The sequence below is a fragment of the Euprymna scolopes genome, chromosome 41 (genome assembly GCF_053919585.1).
Source record: "Euprymna scolopes isolate OS-2025 chromosome 41, ASM5391958v1, whole genome shotgun sequence".
NCBI classification, from domain to species: domain Eukaryota; kingdom Metazoa; phylum Mollusca; class Cephalopoda; order Sepiida; family Sepiolidae; genus Euprymna; species Euprymna scolopes.
In genome coordinates this window covers 1,406,001-1,429,000 of record NC_136522.1, presented here as the reverse complement: position 1 = coordinate 1,429,000, position 23,000 = coordinate 1,406,001, and the positions used below count along the sequence as shown (strand labels likewise).

The window sequence follows — 23,000 nt, the reverse complement described above, 5'->3', positions numbered from 1 at the left end:
TGGCAAGTGCTCATCTGAGCTTCAATCTATGGTTCCCCCTCGCCAAACTTTCACGAGAAACACTCGTCTAGCTGAAAAGACTATCAATAATTCCCCCCACTCTTTATCTGTTCCTAAACCTAAATGTAGATTCCATGAACAAAGTTTCTTTTTTAGAACTCCATACCTGTGGAACTCTGTTCCATTTGCCTGCTTTCCAGCTGACTACAATATGGTCGTCTTCTAGTCCAACGTAAACAAGTTCTTGATGAGCCGTTCCCCTTAAGTAATCCAATTTACTAAGATTACACTACTAATGATTACTACGGCACTGTCCCATTGACTATAGTACACTCTTTAACCCTTATCTTCGAGTGGTTTCTGGGCCTTGATAAGTGGTGATTTCTATGTAAAAAAAAATTACAATTTACCAAGAGGGAAAAAGAAGGAAAGAAGAGAAAGAAAGACATTAATATCAACAAGAAAAGGATAGATAAAAAAAATATGGCAGTATTTCCAGTCCAACATATCTTTCATGGTTTCCAGAAAACCTATACATGTGACTGGAGACCACTTTGTGAATTTCATACTCCCATGGAACTTCCTCCTTCAGAAGAAGCCAGTTTAAACCACACAATAAAAGTAAGGCAACTTAGCTAATGATCACAAACTGAATAAGAAAACTTTTTACTCTAATTTTTTTTTTCGCTTGCCTTTGTAATTCCATCCCTGCTCTCTGTCTCCCCAACTGTACCAACATGCAGAAACTTAAATACTCTGAGCAAAGCTGACTCGCAGCAAATTCTCACCCCTTTACTGTAGAAGTCTCCAGATGCAAGAAAACTTTCTACTCTAATTTACCACTTGGATTGTAATTGTTTCCCTGCTTTCCTTTTTCAGTGTGCAGAAATTTAAATGTAATGTGAACAAACAGTGATGGTGATATATTTATTTATTCACATGAGCATTTGATGATTTTATTCCTTTTCTAAAAGTTTCTTTTTTATATATTTAAAAAAAAATTTTTTTTTAATTTTTATTTATTTATTTATTTATTTATTTATTTTTTTTTTAGAAACAATTCCTCCTCAAATCCGAAGGTTGGCAAGTCTACAAACGTTAAAGCTGAACAATAATCCTTTGGCACATGCACAATTACGGTGAGTAATCCCCCCCCCCCAAATAATTCTTATTTTACTAAAATTCCACCACCAGCCTATAGGTCATTTTTTAACCCATTAGCGACTGAATTAAGGGAAGCTTTTAGATGTAAATGTAGATATTTTTGAGCGTCTAATTAATGCGGCTTTGGTGGGTAATGGGTTAATATAAAAGGAATTCTGGACAACTCTGAAAACTGTTCATCACAAAAATGGGGGAAATAGGATATTTTTAGAATTAAAAAAATAAATAAAAACATAATCTCCTTGCCTAAAGGGAAATAATCCAGTAAAAATGTTATTACCTCCCCTTGGGCTGCTTATCATTTTAATTTGAAATATTTAATATTTTTGCAATGAATTAATATAACAACATATTTTTAAAAATGAATCTAATACCGAATAACTCAAAACGAGAAAATGGTGGGATCCTTCTATCGATCCAGTAGATATCTCACTGCTTATGCAATTCTCTACCTATATAAGAGCCAGGTACATCCAAGGATGACTGTTGCCACCTCTGGGCAGGAGCTGCTAGAAAGACCTTATCCTGCCTTGACAGAGTTCAAAATAGACTTTGTAGCCTAGTGGAGGATGCCCTTTTCTCTTTCCTGCAACCTCTTTCTCACAGAAGAGACGTTGCAAGCCTGTCTTTGCTTTATAGTTATTTTCATAGCAATTTTCGTCTGAGCTCCAATCTATGGTCTCCCCTTGCCAAACTTTCATGAGAAACACTCCTCTAGCTGAAAACACTATCAATAATTTCCCCCACTCTTTACCCGTGCCTAAACCTAAACGTAGATTTTATGAACAAAGCTTTTTTCTTAGAACCGCACACCTGTGGAACTCTCTTCCATTTAACTGCTTTTCAGCTGACTATATTATGGTCGTCTTCAAGTCCAACGTAAACAAGTTCCCTTAAGTAATCCAATTTACCAAATTTCCACTTCTAACAATTACTACGTCACTGTCCCATTGACCACTGTACACTTATTAACCCTTATCCTCGAGTGGCCTCGTGGCCTTGATAAGTGACGACTCCTTTGTAAAAAAAAAAAAAAAAAAGAAAAAAAAAGCGAATCCATATAACAATAATAAGTATATTTAACATGAATTATTTTACATCTACTTGCTGTGGAGTTAATGACATTCATTGCAGGAGGTCTTTAAATAGATAAAAAAAAATTATCAAATATTACTTGATTTAGCCACAATTCCTATAAGCACATTTCTATATTTCAAGACCTAGTATGAAATTGTTACTGTTTGAAATCTGAAACTTGTGCAGATTTATTGTTTTGCATTGCAGTAAATGTCACATTGACTCCACAGCAAATAGAAATACACAGATTCTGACCATAGTTCTGGCAACATCATTTCAAAATCGTTAAACATGGGTATGGAAGCAGCTGGAAGATAACGTGATGCAATTAGCAAATCAGCAGTTGTCGTTTTAATTTGAAATATTTTATATGTTTAAAAGGTACTCGTACAGTTTAATCAAGATCTTAAAAAATGAAAATATCAAAAAAAGGTTATATTGTACATATCCGTTTTGAACTTAAGATCTCCGAAAAAAAAATTTCACTTAATTTGATCGAATAGTTTTTTTTTTTTGTTTTTTTTTTACAGCGGAAAAACACTTTTTCATGACAGCACGTTAAAGGCAGACATCTTGGAATTTTTAAAATTTTTGTTTGGATGTTAGAACTGCCACAGGGAGATAACTCAATTTAAAGCGCCAACACTCCCTCCCCATCTTTAATACTAGCTTTTCTTCCTAAAAATCGAACCTTTTGCTCGGTATCATAACAAATTGTTTTTTCGCTGTAAAACAAAAAAACTACTTGATGAAATTAAGTGAAATTTCTTTTCGGAGAACTTCATTCCATAACGGATATGTACAATTTAAACTTTTTTCGATATTTTCATTTTTTAATGTCTTGATTAAACTGTACAAGTACCATTTAAAATTATTTTGAATTTTAAAATTGGAATGAATTAGTATAATAACTTGTATTATTTGAATTGTTCAGACTACTGTTCTCATCCTGAGTGACAGTAGTTCAAAGAATCCAAATTATACAAACTAGCGGAACCTGTGGAAATTCCACGGGGGGCTCTTTCATATGTAATATATTCATGTTGGCATTCTGTAGATGTTCAGCGTAAATGGAGACGCTCTGATATTATTGTAGCTCTTTTGTTAAAGCTGCAGAAGTATTTATCTAAGCTAGCACGGACATCCGATGTAGCCTGGTCATAAAGTATGCTTGAATATGATATTTTAATTCTTGCAGATTTCATATATATTTTTATTTATTTATTTATTTTTTTTTTTTTACACGTTGGTCACCACTTATCAAGGCCCGGAAGCCACTCAGGGATAAGGGTTATTGCAAGTACAGTACGTTAGTGTGGATATTTGATGAAGTGTTTACTTAAGAGGGCAGTTCATTAGGAATTTGTTAACGTTGGACTTGAAGACATCCAAGTTGTAGTCAGGTGGGAAGCAGGCAGATGGAACAGAGTTCCACAGGTGTACAGCTCTAAGAAAGAAGCTTTGTTCATGGAATCCACATTGTGATTTAGGCACAGATAAAGAATGAGGGAAATTTTTCACAGTGGATTCAGCTAGACGGGTGTTTTTCGTGAAAGATTGGCGAGGGGGACCAGAGATTGGAGTTCAGACGAGCACCTGCCATAGAAATAACGATAAAACAAGGATAGGCTATATATTATTATAGAGTTAATGTTCTATCGATTTTTATATATTATAAAGTTGTGATTGCAAAAATTAAAAATATATCCATATGACTTGGGTGCATCAGCTTGAATCAAAACTGAAAGCAAAACTTATGAAAAAAATATATGTATATGCATGTATAACTTGACTTCCTTCAGCTATAATCAAAACCAAAACGAAAACTTATGAAGAATTCTTGATAAAATTATTTATTACAAGAAATGGAAGGTCATTACAATTAAATGATAATCACTCAGATGTAAGCGTGGCACACAAAATAAATAGTTCAGGAAAAACATTTTTTTTAAAATGAATCGAACATCAAATAACTCAAAACAAACATAACAATAATAAACAATAATAAACATATTTTTCATAAGTTAAAACTCTCGTATTTATTCAGATTCTTAGCCAAATTTTGGCAACATCATGTCGACATCTTCTAGCATGGTTGCAGCATCGTAATGAAACGGGACAAAATAACTTTTTAAAAATGTCCAATACGAAAAATAGTTATGTCGAGTTTCATTATACAATAATCAGCAAGTCTCCATTGTGTTTTCACACTTGAGTAGTTTTGTTCATCTAACTAAACAGGTGAAGCTGTCAACAATCATGAGGGGATCATGGAAAAGTGACAGCCTATCCTGCCTTGACAGAGTACAAAATAGACTTCGTGGCTTAGTGGGGAATGCCCTTTTCTTTTCCCTGCAACCTCTCTCCCACAGAAGAGATGTTGCAAGCCTATCTTTGTTTTATCGTTATTTCCATGGCAGGTGCTCGTCTGAACTCCAATCTCTGGTCCCCCCTCGCCAATCTTTTACAAAAAACACCCGTCTAGCTGAATCCACTGTCAAAAACTTTCCCCACTCTTTATCTGTGCCTAAATCAAAACATAGATTCCATGAACAAAGCTTCTTTCTTAGAACTGCACACCTGTGGAACTCTGTTCCATCTGCCTGCTTCCCTCCTGACTACAACTTGGATGTCTTCAAGTCCAACATAAACAAATTCCTGATGAACCGCTCCCTTAAGTAGACACTCTAAATTTTCCACACTAACGTACTGTACTTACAATAATCCTTATCCATGAGTGGCTTCCGGGCCTTGATAAGTAGTGATCACCATGTAAAAAAAAAAAGAAAGAAAATGCACATGTGCATGTGTATAATGACATTTCTATCTTCTTGATCGCTCACGAGCAAAAACGTGCATGCACAAAAGTATGTGTTTGTGAAAAGTGCAAACTTTTGTGTAACGTTAAAATGTTACAGCATATTGTTACATGTATCTCATTCGTATGTGTCTTCATCGCAACAGAATTCATTGCCATCAGAAATTAGATATTCAGCAAAATTGGTTTTCTTTTATTTGAAACTAAAATTTTATCAATTTTCAATGTTTTTCGTTTTTCGTTTGCAGACAATTACCTGCTTTGACATCGTTAACAACTTTACACCTGAGAAATTCCGAGAGATCTTTGAATCACTTCCCACAAAGCTTGGACAGTTTGATAAATCTTGAAGGTAAGTAGAATTTAAAAGAAAATTTTCCAATCATAACAATTACATTTTTATAAAAATCTTATATGTATATCTGCATAGTAGGTGTATTTTTTAGAAGTAGCAAACTTTAAATTAAAATAAATCACCAAAAAATATTTTTATTATATAAATATGTGGTTTATTCCAAATATTTATTTTTGACATTAATAACTTAATTAGATTTTCTGGCATATGGCGCCGCAGCTCACGTGTATATGGCGTAATAACTTTTAAAAAAAATGTAAAATATGAAAAATAGTTACATCGAGTTTTATTATACAGCACCTTTATTATTTCTCATGTTTTTCCTTATAAGGGAAATGGATTTAATATTGTTCATTGTTAAAGTGTTTTTTAGTCAATACGTCTGACGAAAGGCTGTTCTTGTGAAAATTTTCAAACGACAATGTTTGAATTTGTCCGAATAATCTTGAAACAATTGTAACTAACGATGAAATACACTATTTGTTGCTGTCAATCTATTCCTTGATGTCTTGATTTTGTTAAAACAATATATATATATATATATATATATATATATATATATATATATAAATAAATATGTTGGATGTGATAACTAATGGCTACACATATGCAAACATGTTTCAGTGACCACCCTGCCAGGGAAAATCACCTCATCAGGCCAAGAATATCCACGAGAGTCTCTTGTGGATATTCTTGGCCTGATGAGGTGATTTTCCCTGGCAGGGTGGTCACTGAAACATGTTTGCATATGTGTAGCCATTAGTTATCACATCCAACATATTTATATTACTCTGTCTTAACATTGAGCACTCTTTGGTTGACACATTTTGGTTTTGTTTAAATAGTACTACCAATAATATGAAAAATATATATATATATAATATTTTTTTTCTTTTTTCTGCTAATTTTTTCATAATGATTTTCAGTTAAGAATATTTAAAAAAAAAAACAATCTATTCAAAATGTCTGCTAATCTCCGTCTCATCATTTCCAGATGTTGATTTGTCCTATAACAACATGCCGAAAGTTCCGGAAGCGTTGTACAATCTGAAGTCTTTGAAAAGATTTAACATGAGCAACAATGAAGTTAATGAACTTTCTTCGCTTATAGGTGCGTATGGATTTTTTCCTTTTTATTTTTCAAATGTCTGCTCTTTGTATCACTTATTTCTCTGTGAGATAATTTGTGATATTTAATTTTTTCTGAAGTACTTACAATGTTTGTTCGCAACTTCATTTGTCTCTTCTGCAAAACTAGAGGTTCAAAATTATCCATCTCTGGATCTTTAAGTTTATTTTTATCATTTTCTCCCATGTTTTTCTGGACCTTCATCTGTAGTTTACCAGTTCTATATCTACTGACTCAAAAACTCTCATCCATTCTTTTGATGTGGCCAGACATTCAAAGTCTCCTTTTCTGCACATATCTCCCAATACTAACCAGATTTCAGTCTTTCATTTCAAATCAACAACCCACCTTTTCCCCCTTTTCCTTCTTCCCATTTCTCTTTCTATTTCCTCCACTTCCTGACTGGTTTTCTAACATAAAATGTACCATACATTAATACTGTAACCCTTTTCTCTTTTCCATTGCAAAACTCAATCATGTTCTGCAGGGCAAGGACCAAAAACGATAAAATCCACTACAAAACAACCAAACCAAACACTGCAAACCAATAATTGAAGATACAAAGAGATTGAAGAATAAAAACCTTCTACAAAATAACTGGATGCAACATGAATACTATTTCCAAAATAACTGGATTCGGCATTAAATAACTTGAAATCAGTTGAAATGCCATAAAACAACCAAACCAAACTCTACAAATAAATATTTGAAGATATAAAGAGCTTGAAGCATAAATACTATTTCCAAAATAACTGGATTCAGCATTAAATAACATGAAAACTGTTGAAATGCCCTAAAACAACCAAACCAAACTCTGCAAATAAATATTTGAAGATATAAAGAACTTGAAGCATAAAAACTGTTTTCAAAATAACTGGATTTGGCAAAAAAAAAAACTCAAAAAGGGTTGATATGCCACAAAACAACCAAACAACCAAGTTATGAGTGAAGGTCAATCCTAGAAACGACCTCCAATCTATCTCTTGCCAGGTTTTAATTTATCCTTTTTTTTTTTTTCTCATGAATCCGTTTTTATAACATCATCCCATGTTTTTCTTGACCTTCCCCTGTGAACTGGATGTGCTACTTGAACTGTTCTTCATCTTATTATTATACATCAATGCCATGAAAATATTGTCGTTATCATCTGTTGAACATGCTGGCATGTATTGGACAGCTTCTAGAAATTGACTTTCAAACTGATTAATTTCCAAACAGATCTTTACAGGATGGAATGATAAAGTTGTAGCCCTTAAATAAAACAACACTACAGCTTTATTAAAAAAAACTTTTATTGAAAAAATCAATTCACGTAACTTGATTATGTCGTAGAACTAACATCTGTTCAGTGTAGCTGCCTTCAGCCTGAATCATCGCCTTGATACAGGTCCAGAACTGGGAACATGCTTTTTTCACAAGCACCGGCGGGAGCTCGGCAAATACTCGGCAGGTGGCAACGGTGATCAGTCTGGTTTTGATGTTATGGGAGGTTATGTTCTCTATGTATTACCAAACAGGGTAGTCCTGTGGGTTCAGGTCGAGGGAGGAGGGTGGGGCAGTGAGAGAAAGGTATAATGTCGTAGTACTCCAGGTACACTTTGGTGTTGAAGATGTGAGATGGCATGATGTGGCTCTCACTTGAAACCACAGCAAAGACCATAATCGTGGCTGGAAACTTTTTCATCACTTTGGGCACGTCTTTGTTATTCATGGTAATCCAGTGATGCATTTTGAGGGTGCTGGCAATGGTCCTGTTGTCATAACATGGATCGGTAGAGAGCATGAGTATACTGTGGCGCATCTCCATTATCACTCGTTGAACATTGTATCACTTTCAGACATGATAGAAGACTCCTGTCGCTCTTGAGATTTCTACGCAACTGATGAACTAGTGGATGGTCTGCAACAAAAAAAGAAAACAGGTTTTCATCAAATGGAGATGGAATCATGTCGTCTTTTCTAGGGCAACAATTTTATCGTTCCACCTTGTATTTATCCTTCTTTCTCTTGTCACTTTCTTCTAATTTTTGTCGTGGCTTTCTTCTGCAGAATAACCTTGTTACCTCAACTATTCTACATCTAGTAACTGAAGAATTTTCGTCCATTTTTTTCAACGTAACCATACCATCAAAGTCTCCTGTTCTGCACACATCTCTCTATACTGTCCAGATTCAATCTTCTTTTGATGTCTTCGGAATTAAGCCTGTCTTTAAGACTTGCAGTACACATCCATCGTATCATTCTTATGTAATCTCTCTTCATGCAACACATGTCCTCAACCCTCATTGGCCAAGTTTCACTTCTATATATCATTACATTGCAAAAAACATGCCTGGTGAACTCTTCCTCTGGTTGACATTGGTAATGCTCTGCTAGTTAGTAATGATAGAGGTTCTCTGAACTTACTTCATCCACTCCTAACTTTTACAATCACACCAGCTCCACCTTGTATCACCAAAGCAACAAAACTTCTGGGCAACTTCAATAGTTTCATCATCCAGATATACTTAATCTATCTGCTATTATATGAAAAGAACTTTATATGGGCCAGTTTTTGGGGGAAATTTCACACAGATGTACTTTTTGTGCTTGCACAAGCAGAAAGGCCCAGCATATAAAATCAACAGTAGGTTTTTTGATATGACAGAGAATGTTCTAAATGAATGTTTCTGTTTAGAGCACAATTGGGCCCTGATACTTGATGTTTGCATTTTAAACTTTAATTGAAGATATTATAAATCTATCTCTATATATATATATATATATATATATATATATATATATATATATATATATATATATATAAGGCAAAATGTGTGTGTGTGTGTGTGCAGTATTTCTGTATGTCTGGCAAAAGCTTTTTGGCGTGATGTTTGACCTAGAAAACCATACGTTGACATTCAACCACCTGCGTTTTGAAATGTTTATTTTCGACTGTTCTCAAGTCTCTGCCTTTGTGGCGTCATGCTAAGTCATTAGACTATTAACCTCTAGGCTTCGGGTTTGAGCCTACTTCCCTTCCAAAACTTTTTTGCTATTTTGGTTTTGTTTTTCCATTTGTTTTTAAGAAGTTCACCATCGTTTTTTTTTTTTTTAAATATTTAAAAAGGTTATTACTTCGCTTATTATTTAGTTTCCATTTTGCTTTGATCTACCCCCCCCTCCCAACACACACACCTCCAAATACCCGGGCAATGCTGGGCACCCCCGCTAGTAAAAAATAATTCTATAAAATCAACAGTGTAATATAGACTAAGCAACTGCGAGTAGGATTGAAAAACTCGACAATTTTACAGATTTCGATGACAATAAAATATGGGAAACATTTGTTGATCCTCATTCATTCCCGGGCAGCGTCGGGTCTCCCTGCTAGTTTAAAATTAAAAGCAATATGTTGCTTTGCCTGTGAATAATTTTGTTATATATATAAATTTGACAACGCAATAAAAAAAAATTTGAATACTCAAATGCTTCTTATTTCATAATTTTTCAAGTTCTAAAATTGTTAAATAAATCATTTAATACTATTGATCTTCATAGAATCGTTTTCATCCAATTATTTCTTCAAATTTGTATCTTGTTACTTTCTAAGTTCGTAGATGGAAATAATGAATTAAAAAAACATAAAAATAGACGAGCTTTCAAAATTACGATTCTATGATTCAAGGCATTTCTATTATTTGTTACAACTCTTGCATATAATTTTTTAATGTAAATTCAATTTTTTTTTTTTTTTTTTTTTTTTTTTTTTTAGATACGTGGGTAAACTTGGAAACATTAAATCTTTCAAGAAACAAACTATCTTGTTTGCCGGTAAGTAATCAAATATTCAAATTTCTCTATTCAAATCAAACCAAAATTGATTTTTTTCAATAAAATTTTTAAAATGGGTAGAAGAGTTTATTATTATCTCTAGAGTGGACACACCACAACAAGAGAGAGACTAGCAAGAAAATGTCACCCCCACCCCTTAGTTTATTTTGAACTCAGTTAAGGCAAAAAATATTTTCATCAAATGTTTAACAATTTTTTTCTCTCTTTTCTAGTCATCATTGCATAAACTCGCCTCTCTTAAAAAACTCTACGTGAACAGCAACTGCCTTGACTTTGATGGAATTCCAGCCAGCATTGGGAAATTATACAACTTGGAAATTTTCAGTGCCACAAATAATAATCTAGAAATGATCCCAGAGGGTCTCTGTCGGTAAGTGCTACATTTCTGGATCTTGTCAATATAGGCAATGTGTGCAAAAAATTAATTTCATTTCATTCGTATATTTTTTATTCCTATAAATTTTTTTAATTCCTATAAATTTTTTTAATTCCCATAAATTTTTTAATTCCCATAAATTTTTTAATTCCCATAAATTTTTTTAATTCCTATAAATTTTTTTAATTCCCATAAATTTTTTTAATTCCCATAAATTTTTTTAATTCCTATAAATTTTTTTAATTCCCATAAATTTTTTAATTCCCATAAATTTTTTATTCCTATAAATTTTTTTAATTCCTATAAATTTTTTTAATTCCCATAAATTTTTTAATTCCCATAAATTTTTTAATTCCCATAAATTTTTTTAATTCCTATAAATTTTTTTAATTCCCATAAATTTTTTTAATTCCCATAAATTTTTTTAATTCCTATAAATTTTTTTAATTCCCATAAATTTTTTAATTCCCATAAATTTTTTAATTCCCATAAATTTTTTAATTCCCATAAATTTTTTTAATTCCCATAAATTTTTTAATTCCCATAAATTTTTTAATTCCCATAAATTTTTTTAATTCCCATAAATTTTTTTAATTCCCATAAATTTTTTTAATTCCTATAAATTTTTTTAATTCCTATAAATTTTTTTTATTCCTATAAATTTTTTTATTCCTATAAATTTTTTTTTAATTCCTAGAATTTTTTAATACTTATTCATTTTTTAATTATTTAATTCCTATACATTTTTAACTCCTATACATGTCTTGATTTCTATACATTTTAGAATTCTTATAATAATTCTTATAAGAGTTAGATTGCATGGAAAGAAATTGCATGATGGATGTGGTTGATGAAGATTGTTCAAGCAATGTACAGAAACGCTCAAATGAACGGCACATTTAATGACATCTTTAATGTTAAGATAAAACTACATCAAGGTTCTTATGAGGATAAAGAGGAAGAACAAGATAAACATAATTACAATGACTTAAAGTTGACGAAATCAAATCTTGAAAATGATTGAGTTAATAATTGAACAGCAAATAAGAAGTCAGATGAGCAAAGCTGAAATGCAATTTGGTTTTATGTTTGAGGAAAGTATTACTGATGCTATGTTTATCTTGTGACAAATTCAAGAGAAATACCTAGACAAGAATATTAACTTATGTTAAGTCACAATGCACAAACTTATCGAAACCGACAATTAAAAACCTTAATCGTGCAAAACAAATCCTTCGTTAGCTAAAAGGAACCAAGGAACAATCTTTAAGATTTAAAACGTCTACATATTCTCTAAATTTAGAAGAATTTTCAGATTCAGATTGGGCTAACTGAGGATAGAAAGAGTATAGCGGGGTATTGTTTTAGACTGTCAAACTAAAAAGCAACAAATTGTTGCCCTTTCTACTTGTGAAGCAGAATATCTGGCTCTTACCGCGCAGGAGGCAATTTTTCTGAACACCCTTCTAAAATCTATTTTAAAACCAGGTCTAAGTAAAAAACCTATAGTAATTCATTGTGATAATCAGAGCAGTATCTTATTAGCAAATAATTCTATGATTCTTGGCCGACATTTTTTGTTCAACACAATATCTCAAAACTTATAAATTTATATTTTGCTTTTGTGGATTTGGAGAAAGATTTATACAGAGTGCAAAGAAAGATTGTTTCGTGGGCTTTGCATAAACTTGAGCAAAGTACTATTAGTGCTCTATATATCTCGAGAAAAATGCAATAAAAGTACCTTGGTAAGAAGAAGAACCAGTATCTTATCTTTGTGGATTTGGAGAAAGATTTTGACAGAATGCCAAGAGAGATTTCCGGTGTGCTTTGCATAAACGAGGTTGGTGAAAGTTGTTCAAGCAATGTATAGAAATGTTCAGTCATGTTAGAATTAAGGACACATTTAATGACAGCTTTAATGTTAAGGCAGGAGTACATCTGGGTTCGGTATTGAGATTGTTGGTTTTCATTTTTGCCTTAGAAATATTGTTCAGGAATTTTTGTATGAGTTTGTAAGAGATGCTGTATGTTTTCATAGTTGCTTGTGAAAAACTGAAAAACCTATTTGTTAAGTTAAAGACTTGGAGGAATGCTATGGAAAGTAAAAATCTGAGAATGAATGTTATCAAGAACAAAGTGATGAAAAGCCGCTGAAAAGGGAAAATTTGGTTTTATGCTTGAGAAAAGTATTTCTGGTGATTTATTCTGAGACAAATTCAAGGGAAGTAACTTTGAGTCAACTAGTGAGCAAATGAGTGATTGATGAATGTTGTTCAAGCAATGTACAGAAATGGTCAGTTGTGTTAAAATTAACAGTACATTTAATGACGGCTTTAATGTACATCAAGGTTCTGTACTGAATCTGTTGTTTTTCATTTGTCTTAAAGACCGGCTTATTGCCGCAATGTCGCATCCTCGTGTTCGTTTTATAAGTACTTTAATGGAATCTGCTCTGATGAATTCACAGCACTTGTTCCCCTTCAATATACATACTCCCAACTAATTGAACAAGCAGAAAAATCCCACCCCTTCACTGTTAAGGTCCCTAGATGCCGGAAAATCTTCTACTCTAATAATTTCTTCTAATACTTCCTGACTTTGGAATTCCCTCCCTGTTTCCTGCTGGAATTGGAAAGACAAAAAAACTTGATGAATCAGTTCCTCACAAATTCAGCGACAACCAAAAGAAACGCCGTTATAAAGTGCCATCTTCCCTTCTTTTACGCAACAAGGATGACCTGTTTTTCGACTAGTTTATGACTTGCGATAAAAAGTGGGTTTTGAGTTGGCCATTCCAACATTTCTTCCAGTTTAGTGGTGGTGGTGTTGGGCCAATGATTTCATGGATAAAGTCACCTGAGTCGAAGGGTGTGGCCAAACCAACATAGGCGTTTGGCAAGAAGAGACTTTTTGGAGCGAGTGGATCTTGCAGTGAACACAAACTGCATTGTTGGGGATAAACTGTTGCCAGTGGATATGAAGGATGTGACACCGATGGTCGAATATTTACGGTTTGTGTAGTCCACTTGCCTATGTAGGCCAAATCTCACAGCGATAAAGGAAAATGATGCAAACAAGGATCTGGCAGATGCTGACTTTGGTATTCAGCCTTAGTTCTATTTGAAACCAGAGCTATAAATCGTAAATGTTTTTTTAACAATTAATGTTTTTTTAATAATAAATGTTTTTTAATGTTTTTTAATAATAAATGTTTTTTAATGTTTTTTTAATAATAAATGTCTTTTTAATGATTGTTTTAATAATAAATGTTTTTTTTTTATAATAAATGATTTTATTTTAATAATAAATGACTTTTTTTATAATAAATGATTTTTTTTTAATAATAAACGTTTATCAAACAAATTTTTCTTATGTTTGATTAAAATTAAATCAAAGACTTTTATCGAGAAAAGAAACCAACAATATCACCTTCACATGGATAAAGAATCAGCAGGGTTTAATTGTCATGCCTTAATTTGTTGTATATAAATGTTGAAAACCATATGAAAATTATACGATGTATTGATAGGCTTAAATCTGATGACATCATTTTCAATCCTTCCATCATATTCATCATCATTCAGTTAATCAATTTATCCTCAGTTGTTTTTACTTTTGATAAGTAATGAATCCTAGTAATATTAAAAAAAAAATATTTTTTCAGTTGTGGAAAATTGAAGAAACTCTTGCTCAATCAAAATCGTCTAATCACGTTGCCGGAGATTCTACATCTACTGCCAGAACTTGAGGTAAGAATTTTTTTTTTTTTACATGGAAGTCACCATTTATTAAGGCCCGGAAGCCACTCGGGGATAAGGGTTATTGCGTGTACAGTAATCAATGGGACAATATCTTAGTAATCGTTAGTAATGGAGATCTGATAAAGTGTCTTACTTAAGGGGTCGGTTCATCAGGAACTTGTTTACGTTGGACTTGAAGACATCCAAGTTGTAGTCAGGTGGGAAACAGGCAAACGGAAGAGAGTTCCACAGGCGTGCACTTCTAAGAATGAAGCTTTGTTCATGGAATCTACGTTTTGATTTAGGCACAGATAAAGAGTGGGGAAAATTACTGACATTGGTTTCAGCTAGACGGGTATTTTTCGTGACAGATTGCCGAGGGGGAACCAGAGATTGGAGCTCAGACGAGCACTTCCCATGGAAATAATGATAAAACAATGACAGGCTCGCAACGTCCCTTCTGTGGGAGAGAGGTTGCAGAGAAGGGGAAAGGGCATCCCCCACTAGGCTACGAAGTCTATTTTGTACTCTGTCAAGGCAGGATAGGCTTTTTTTAGCAGCTCCTGCCCAGATATGGCAGCAGTACTCCATATTAGGTGGACATGAAAGTTGTATTTTCAAATAAGTTTCCGTTATAATTCTTTTACTTTATAAGGAAAAAAATGAAAGAACTGATTTGCTTTGTCACTGTTTCCGGTAGTGTTATGCTCAAAATTAGGAAGTGCATTAGCTAACTATAATCAAATTTTCATTCTTGATTTTTGTCTGTAGACATTGGATGTGCGTGACAATCCTGATTTGATCATGCCCCCAAAACCTGAAGAATTACGAAGCCGGAAAGAATTCTACAACATTGATTTTTCTCTTGCTAATCAATTACGATTGGCAGGAGCAGCTCCTCCGACACAAACGGAACAGTCATCGCGTGAGTTTCTCTTCAGACTTTTTTCAATTTCTCATTTATGCTTAAAAGTTTGTATTATATATATATATATATATATAGTCTTTGAAGTTTTTAACATTTGAAACCACACAAAAAATTATTTTTTATCATTCATTAAAAAAAAACATCTAGTCAGTAAGTCATTTAATCACCTGCAATCACTGCATCAACTCTCAAATTTACTATAATACCAATTTTTATATTTTTTAAGGGATCATCAGTTGTTATATATATATATATTTTTTTTTTTTTTTAAATTTCTTTGAGGTTTTTTCATTTTATTTTTAATTAAAAATGTTTTCAATTTGTTTAAATTTTTACTTAAAAAATATTTTTTTTGATTTGTAATTTCTTTCAATTTTTACTTTAAAGATAATTAAAAAAGAAATTTTTTTTCATAAAAATCTGGATTTTTTTATGAATCGTTGTTTGGTCATGAATTGAATGGAATTACATGAGTATATTTATTTTTTTAAATGCTGGCTTGAGGTCAATAATGTTGAAGTGACCATACTGAGAATACTAAAAAAAAAAACATTAGTATTCAAAGTATTTATAGCGTTGTGGCATGGAATAAGTTAGTTTTTTTTAACATCATATAGCTATTAAACATTTAAAAAGATATGTTGTTTAAATGTCTAACAGCTATATGGCATTAAAGATATCTCACTCTATGCCACAATGATATACACTTTGCATGCTAATGGCCTTTTTCATTCTGTAAATGAACAAAGACATCCTTTTCACATTACAAACACCAAGTATATTTTCAAATATTGTACTGGTATTTTATTTTCTTCAAAATAATGATCCCGAGGAAGTCTTGAAATAAAGACGAAACCTTGATGAATATATAATTTTGGTTTGTTCCTTTTTTTTCTCTCCATGTTGAAATATTATTTCCATAATTTTCACACACACACATATATATATATATATATATATATATATATATATAATTTAAAAAAAATTGTTTATTTTTTATGTATGTTGACAATAAGTTAAAAGAGCCTTAGCATGTTCTTAGATTGTAGATATGGCATAATTACATTGGCATACTGGTTCTTGTTGGATTACAAAAGTTAAGCAACATTGAGCCGGATCAATATCGGATGAGTAACCATTTGGGAATACCAGGTGCTATACGTAGGAGGACTTCAACATCATTTCTCCTGACCAGGATATAAACTGTGCCAATCGCTATATTGCAGAAGAATAAAATATAAATTTTTCACTAAATATATGTCACAAAAAATTAAAATTGTATAATGGAACAACTGCTTTAAGTTTAGTTATTTCCGAAAATTTTATTCAAATTCATGCAATATTCACAAAGTTATGACACTTTATTCTTTATCAAGGAATTTCCACTGTCCATCGCTTTATTACAGGTCTCTTAAAATGTTATTTTAAGGCAAAAATACAATGTCTAATCATGAAAACTTTATTTTTTATTATATTTTTCTGTCAAAGAATAATAAACAAAAGCACATCCTAGGTGCTAAGCCTGAAATAAATTAAATATGTATCAACATATCCACCATTTTATTTTAATAACTTTGAACAACCTTTTGTCGACCAAGAAAGTCAATTGTTTGATCTGAAAAGCACTTAAGATTCTGGCGATATCAACTATTTTCCTCCACAGTGCATCCTTTGAAGTAAATTGCTCTCCTCTCTCATAAACCTCTCTTTTCAATATTGACTAGAGATGTTCAATGGGGTTAAGGTCTACAGAACATAGTGGTCAGGTCATGAGGGATTCTCCAATCAAGCCCATAGATTCAAGGAAGGCTGTAGTCATCCTAGCAGAATGGGATGGCTCATTGTTATGCATAAAAATCATCTGAAAACAATGTGGCAATGATAGATCATGTAGCCATGGTGACAAATGATTATCCAAAAAGGCTGTGTATGCATTGCTGGTAACCTTTACACTCCCTAGCAAATAGTTCAACCAACTTATCCCCAATGATTCCCGCCCAAAACATGATGCTTTCACATTCTTGTTGGTGATGAACTCTGTAAGGGGTCAGAGTTCCGTTTGAGTTCCAAACTTTGGCCATCCATCCAGACTGTCAAGAGTAGCACAGGCTTCATCCGTAAATAGGACATGTTGGAAATCCATTTTCATGTAATTCTGTGTCTCAAGTCATTTATTTTTCTCTGTTGTTTGCTCAATGGAGGCCTTGGAAGAGGGTTGATGTTCCTTGCCATCTCATTCAACACATTACATTGGGTCTACCTGGACCTTGGAGTGATTCTAGCTCTTGCAAAAATGGAAGCACTGGTGCTGTTTGGGTTTCAGTTGACTTCTCTACAAATTTTCTGAATATCACGATGTGAAAGGTTTCTCCTGGTGCCCTTATCCTTTTTGGACTTGGTGTTGGGGTTTTTCAGGAATAAAGCCAAGTTTCTTGATCCCTTTCCAGCACAGTAGGTAAATCATTGATGGACAATCCTTCTGTGAGTCTAGCAACAATTCTTTGCTTTTCGATAACCTTCAATCGCCCGTTTTTTTAGTATTGTAAGAGATCTATAATAAAGCGATAGTATAAATTCCTTGATAATATATAAAATGCCATAACGTTGTGTATATCGCATTAATTTGAATAAAATTTTGGGAAATAACTAACCTTAAAGCAGTCCTTTGATGATACAACTTTGATTTTTTTGTTACATATATTTACTGACATATTGATATTTTATTAATCTGCAATAAAGTGATTGACACAGTTTACATGTGACTAGAGGTGTGTGTATATAAACATGTGATATATATATATATATATATAGTGTGTGTACGCATCTAGTATTTAAACTGCCCTCTAGTTGTATGTATGTGTGAGGGTTTCACATAAAACTCTGTTCACATCCTACCAAACAAATGTACGTGGGACAGTTTTTTACAACAACAAATAAATATCTTTGTCCGCTTGGTTCAGACAAAGGAGACACATACCTGTCTCATAAAGATGACTAGGTCTCACTCTTTTGGTCTGTTTCTTGCAGTCCTGAAACAAATGTCTCCTTTTGAAGAACGCCAAATACCAAGTTCATTTTATATAAATTTTATTTTTGACTTTCCATCAAAGCTGCATGACATCATCATGCTAAAGTTGTTTCTCCCAGCTTCCAAACGCAGAGACAATATCTTCCATGCTAATTTATTCAACTCTCCCATTCTGATTACTTCTTTAAACTATCTCATTACATCATTAACTCACATAACCAAAGACAAATTGTGAATTTGATATTCCCTAGAAACTTCCTTTGTCTAGGATGAATGCTGTTTTTTTTTTTGTTTTTTTTTCTTAGAATGTTCTAGTGGAGAAAGATGTTTGTAATATAGAACTTGAGTACACTTGTTCATATCGAGGTGTACGTTTACACTTTGGGGTGGGTATTATAGAACATTTTAATGTACATCGTTAGTACGAATAGTTGGGTTTAGTGACTTTGTTTGATAAAATTCAAAATGGTGTAATGGAAACAAATTAAAGGTATTTTCAGCTTCTCTTCCAATCTTCTGATTTTAATCATGTCAAATCATACTTCATTTCCTTTGGACAGATTGATTGTTGCTATTTCTTCAGATGAGTTAAGGGCAAAATAGATTCACTGATTGATATAATAATCAAGTGATTGATTTTTCGCTATAAAACAGATACTGTCAAGAATTGTAAAAGTCAACTGAATTAAAGGAATAAATAATAAGATGGTCAACATCATGAATTTTGGAATATAGTTTTTTTGTCATTTATTCTCTATATTGCTCTGTAATTACATTGAGCTTCTTAAAAAAGGATTGGTATGTATTGTAAGAGAATATATTTCTACAGAAATATATATATACTAGCAAAAGTACCCGTCGTTGACTGGGTTCAAAAACAGCCTACAGAAAATGGACTCTGATTTATGAAAGTATGATAGGTTATGAAAAGGAAGGGTTTTAAAGAGATAGCTTCGAATTCTGGGGTATCAAAACCAAAGCAAAATATGATGAAAGTAAAAATAGAATAGATGACCCCCATAATTTATTATACCATACCTGTTCACACTGAAACACTTATATTAAAAAACCTTGTTAAACTTTGTGACATATTTCGATTCTTTGGAGGTTCCACATAAACACACACACACACACACACAGATAGACAGACAACCCTCTTTTATATAATAGATTCCTTGTGTAATAAGTCAGCATTTTGCACTACCTGCCCCCATTACCTGGGAAATAAAGGGCAAGGCTGAGCAAGAAAATACCAACTTCGAGGTTATTTGTTTTGTAGTTCTTTTCTGAACATGTAGACATGCATTTGCACAAACAATAGAAGATGAGGAATTCTGGACAAGAATAGATATTAAAATTTATTTTTAAAAAATTATTTTGGTTTGTTTTTACTTCCAGCGCCAAAAGATGCCATTGCTCGGAAACTTAGATTGCGCCGACGTCATAACGGAGGACAAGAGAGTGAAAAGGTTTTGAAGGTAGGATCAAAATGCCATCTAAATGGATGATTCCCCGACCCCCACACTCATCTTTTATGAGAACATATTTTTGCACCATGAATTTTAATAACCCTAATAAAAATCTAACTAATCACAAATTAATTTATACCTTTATTATTTGGGTTCTTCGGACTACTGTTCTCATCTTTTCATATTTTGGTTGATATAGCCTCCAACCTTCTTCCAGGGTATCTTGTCAAACTCTAGAATCTGTACAAAATTCCGCAAAACCCATAGCATAGTTAATAGAACACTTGGTAAAATTCAGTTGTAAGTTACACTCTTCTGAAGATTGAAGGTTCAATCTTCGGTGCTGGCAACACCTAAAGTACAATAATGAATTATTTAGGACTTCTGCCCAGTCATGGCTGACGGAAATGAGAGTATGCTACTCCTATGTATTTATTAAAGAGTTCCGTTTGAAATTCCATGACCGGAAAATTCCAGAGTTCGGCACGGTACACCTGAAGAAGGTCAGAGATTACATCGACTGAAATGTTGTGAAAATAATACTCACGATGAGAACAGGAGTCCAATTGATCCAAATAATGCAAACCCTTTTTATCTAATTTTTATTTTTTCAGATTATTAAAAAAATAAAATAAATTTACTTTAAAAAAATGTTTTTTTTTTTTTGTGTTAATTTCTTTACATTTTTAAAAGATCGAGTTAAAAGTCGTTTAGATTTGCATCATAAAAAAAACTCCTGCTTTGATCATGTGTTCTCGACTAGAGTGAACGGATCTAATAACTTGAAAAATTTATTTATTTTTACTAAATTTTTGAAATTCTCTTTAATTCTGTTGAAATTCTTGTTCCATTCAGGGTATGCGAGATGTTGCTGAAAGCAAAGCTGTGTCTGATCGAACCGATGATGGAGATGAGAGAGAGTTACTCAAGTAAGTTTGTCCTCACTCATTTTCCGAAAAAACGGGCGTTTACCAGCTCATAAGTTAGCCATTGGTGAACATTTATTACAGTGCCAAATTTGTACTGACAGATACACAGATGAAACTTTCTCGGTTTTACACAGAGCGCGCTCGAGAATTCACTTAAAAATTCTTGAGGCTGTATCCATTAATTTACGCCAACCATCTCTGTGTAAGCAAAGAGAGTATATCCATAATTTAGAACTTATGGGTATTTACCGAGATTGTTTCTTTTTTTTTTCTCCTATTCCCTATACAATTTCTTTCTTTTCTTTTTTTTTTTTTTTTTACCCTCGCTATTAATTTATGGTCTTTTGACAACGTTTTTAAACAATGTTTTCTCCTCCGTTGCCAACATTAATCTTGAAAAGGGTTGGCTGAAAGATGTCTCGATATGTTTTTTTCTGCCTCACCCCTTATTTATACCTTTATCTAATTTATGCTTAGGAGAAATATACTTTAGAAGTGTATTTTGGTCTTCATTTTGAAAGTTTCTTTTTAATGGTTTATGTTTAAACTATAGAAAAAAAACCCAAAAAAACCCTCAGCATTTAATTATGGCACTACGTTTGGTGTTCTTCAAATGTGTTATATATATATATATATATATATATATATATATATATATATATATATATATAAACAGCTTTTTCCAAAAATGTGGCTTTCCAAAAACCCAGCACAATTCTAAGATCAAAAAGGGTGCCGATAACTGTTAAAGTAAATGTTTATTTTATTTATGTCCTCCCAGTAGTTTGATATGACCTTCATTGTATGACATGGACTAAACAACTAACCAATTGCATTAATGTGTTTTAAAATCACCTGCTGGAAATATGACACAGAGCCAGAACAGATTCGGATTGAGAATATCCCCACCAATGTCCATGTTAGTTAACAAAATATGAGGATATGGGTTTCAACACCTGGATGATTTGTCAGAATTATCCGTACGTGTATATATGCATATTGTATGTGTTGGTAGCAAAATACTATTTAAAATAAAATCAGAAATGAAAAGAAGGAATAAAAATTTCATTACAGGATGTCATCTGATCGGGAAAAAACCCCCCAAACTATCCACCCTCTGTCAAACTACTTCCCTACCTCCTCTATTTGATAAAATCAAAAGTAAAACTTTTAAATCTTTTGGCCATGTCAAACGATTAACCTCTGGCCTGTCAGAGTTGTGCTTTGAAGATTAGTTAGACAGCAAAAGAGGCAGAGGAAGAAACCTTCTCTACCACCTATAGCAATGGCCAACGACTCTTTATCTGAGAGTATGTCTTTCAAGCTCCTTGGCCTAACGTTACAGAAAACATGAGTTGGAAACAATTACATCGAGGGCATTGCCAGGGCCACTGCAAGGAAGGTGGGCTCTCTCTACCGTGCTAGAAAACTACTAACACCCGAAAGTATCCTGTACCTCTACAAGGCCACTATTCGCCCATGTATGGAGTATTGTTGTCATATTTGGTTTGGTGCATCGGCTACTAGTCTCTCGCTCCTTGACAGGGTTCAAAAGAGAGTCGCAAATCTGATAGGCCCTAAACTGGCATCTAAGCTTCAGCCTCTGTCCCATCGACAAAACGTTGCATCCCTCTGCCTGTTCTACAAGTATTTTAATGGTGAATGCTCTGATGAACTGCAAGCACTTGTGCCCCCACAACGTGAACACCCTCAACAGACCCGACAAGCTGCAAAATCCCACCCCCACACTGTAGAGATCCCTAGATGTAAAAGATCTTTCTACTCCAGTAGTTTCTTCCCCAGAACCGCTAGACTTTGGAATTCCATTCCAGGTCACTGCTTCCCCAACTGTAATGACATGCAGAAGTTCAAGTGCAACGTGAACCAACATCTTGATGCCCAAATCCCTACATAGTACCCCAGTAGTTGTTTCCCCTGATAGTAGCCCCCTACACCAAAGTGGCAATGTGCCTTGTTTGGGGTGAAAATGTAATAAAAAAAATAAATAAATAAAAAAACAGTGGAGATGGAGAGAAAATGTTTTTGATTGGACATCTCTCAACAGTTGGGCATCCATCAACCAACTTGCCCTGGATCTGAAGGAATGGCGAAAAATAAGTCATGTAGGTTCACAATCCACATAAAGCGGA

General features: G+C 33.2%; 1 protein-coding gene across 2 annotated transcripts in view; it reads left to right on the top strand.

Moving 5' to 3' along the window:
• LOC145266298 (protein flightless-1 homolog) overlaps positions 1-23,000 on the top strand; it is a 146,948-nt gene that overhangs the window by 21,082 nt on the left and 102,866 nt on the right. For both annotated transcript variants that reach the window (XM_080121848.1, XM_080121847.1), the window contains exons 6-14: positions 1,055-1,139; positions 5,308-5,411; positions 6,409-6,525; positions 10,298-10,356; positions 10,590-10,747; positions 14,421-14,505; positions 15,268-15,421; positions 19,851-19,930; positions 20,777-20,850. In XM_080121848.1, the coding sequence (XP_079977974.1) occupies positions 1,055-1,139; positions 5,308-5,411; positions 6,409-6,525; positions 10,298-10,356; positions 10,590-10,747; positions 14,421-14,505; positions 15,268-15,421; positions 19,851-19,930; positions 20,777-20,850 (916 nt within the window). The remainder of the gene's footprint in view (positions 1-1,054; positions 1,140-5,307; positions 5,412-6,408; positions 6,526-10,297; positions 10,357-10,589; positions 10,748-14,420; positions 14,506-15,267; positions 15,422-19,850; positions 19,931-20,776; positions 20,851-23,000) is intronic.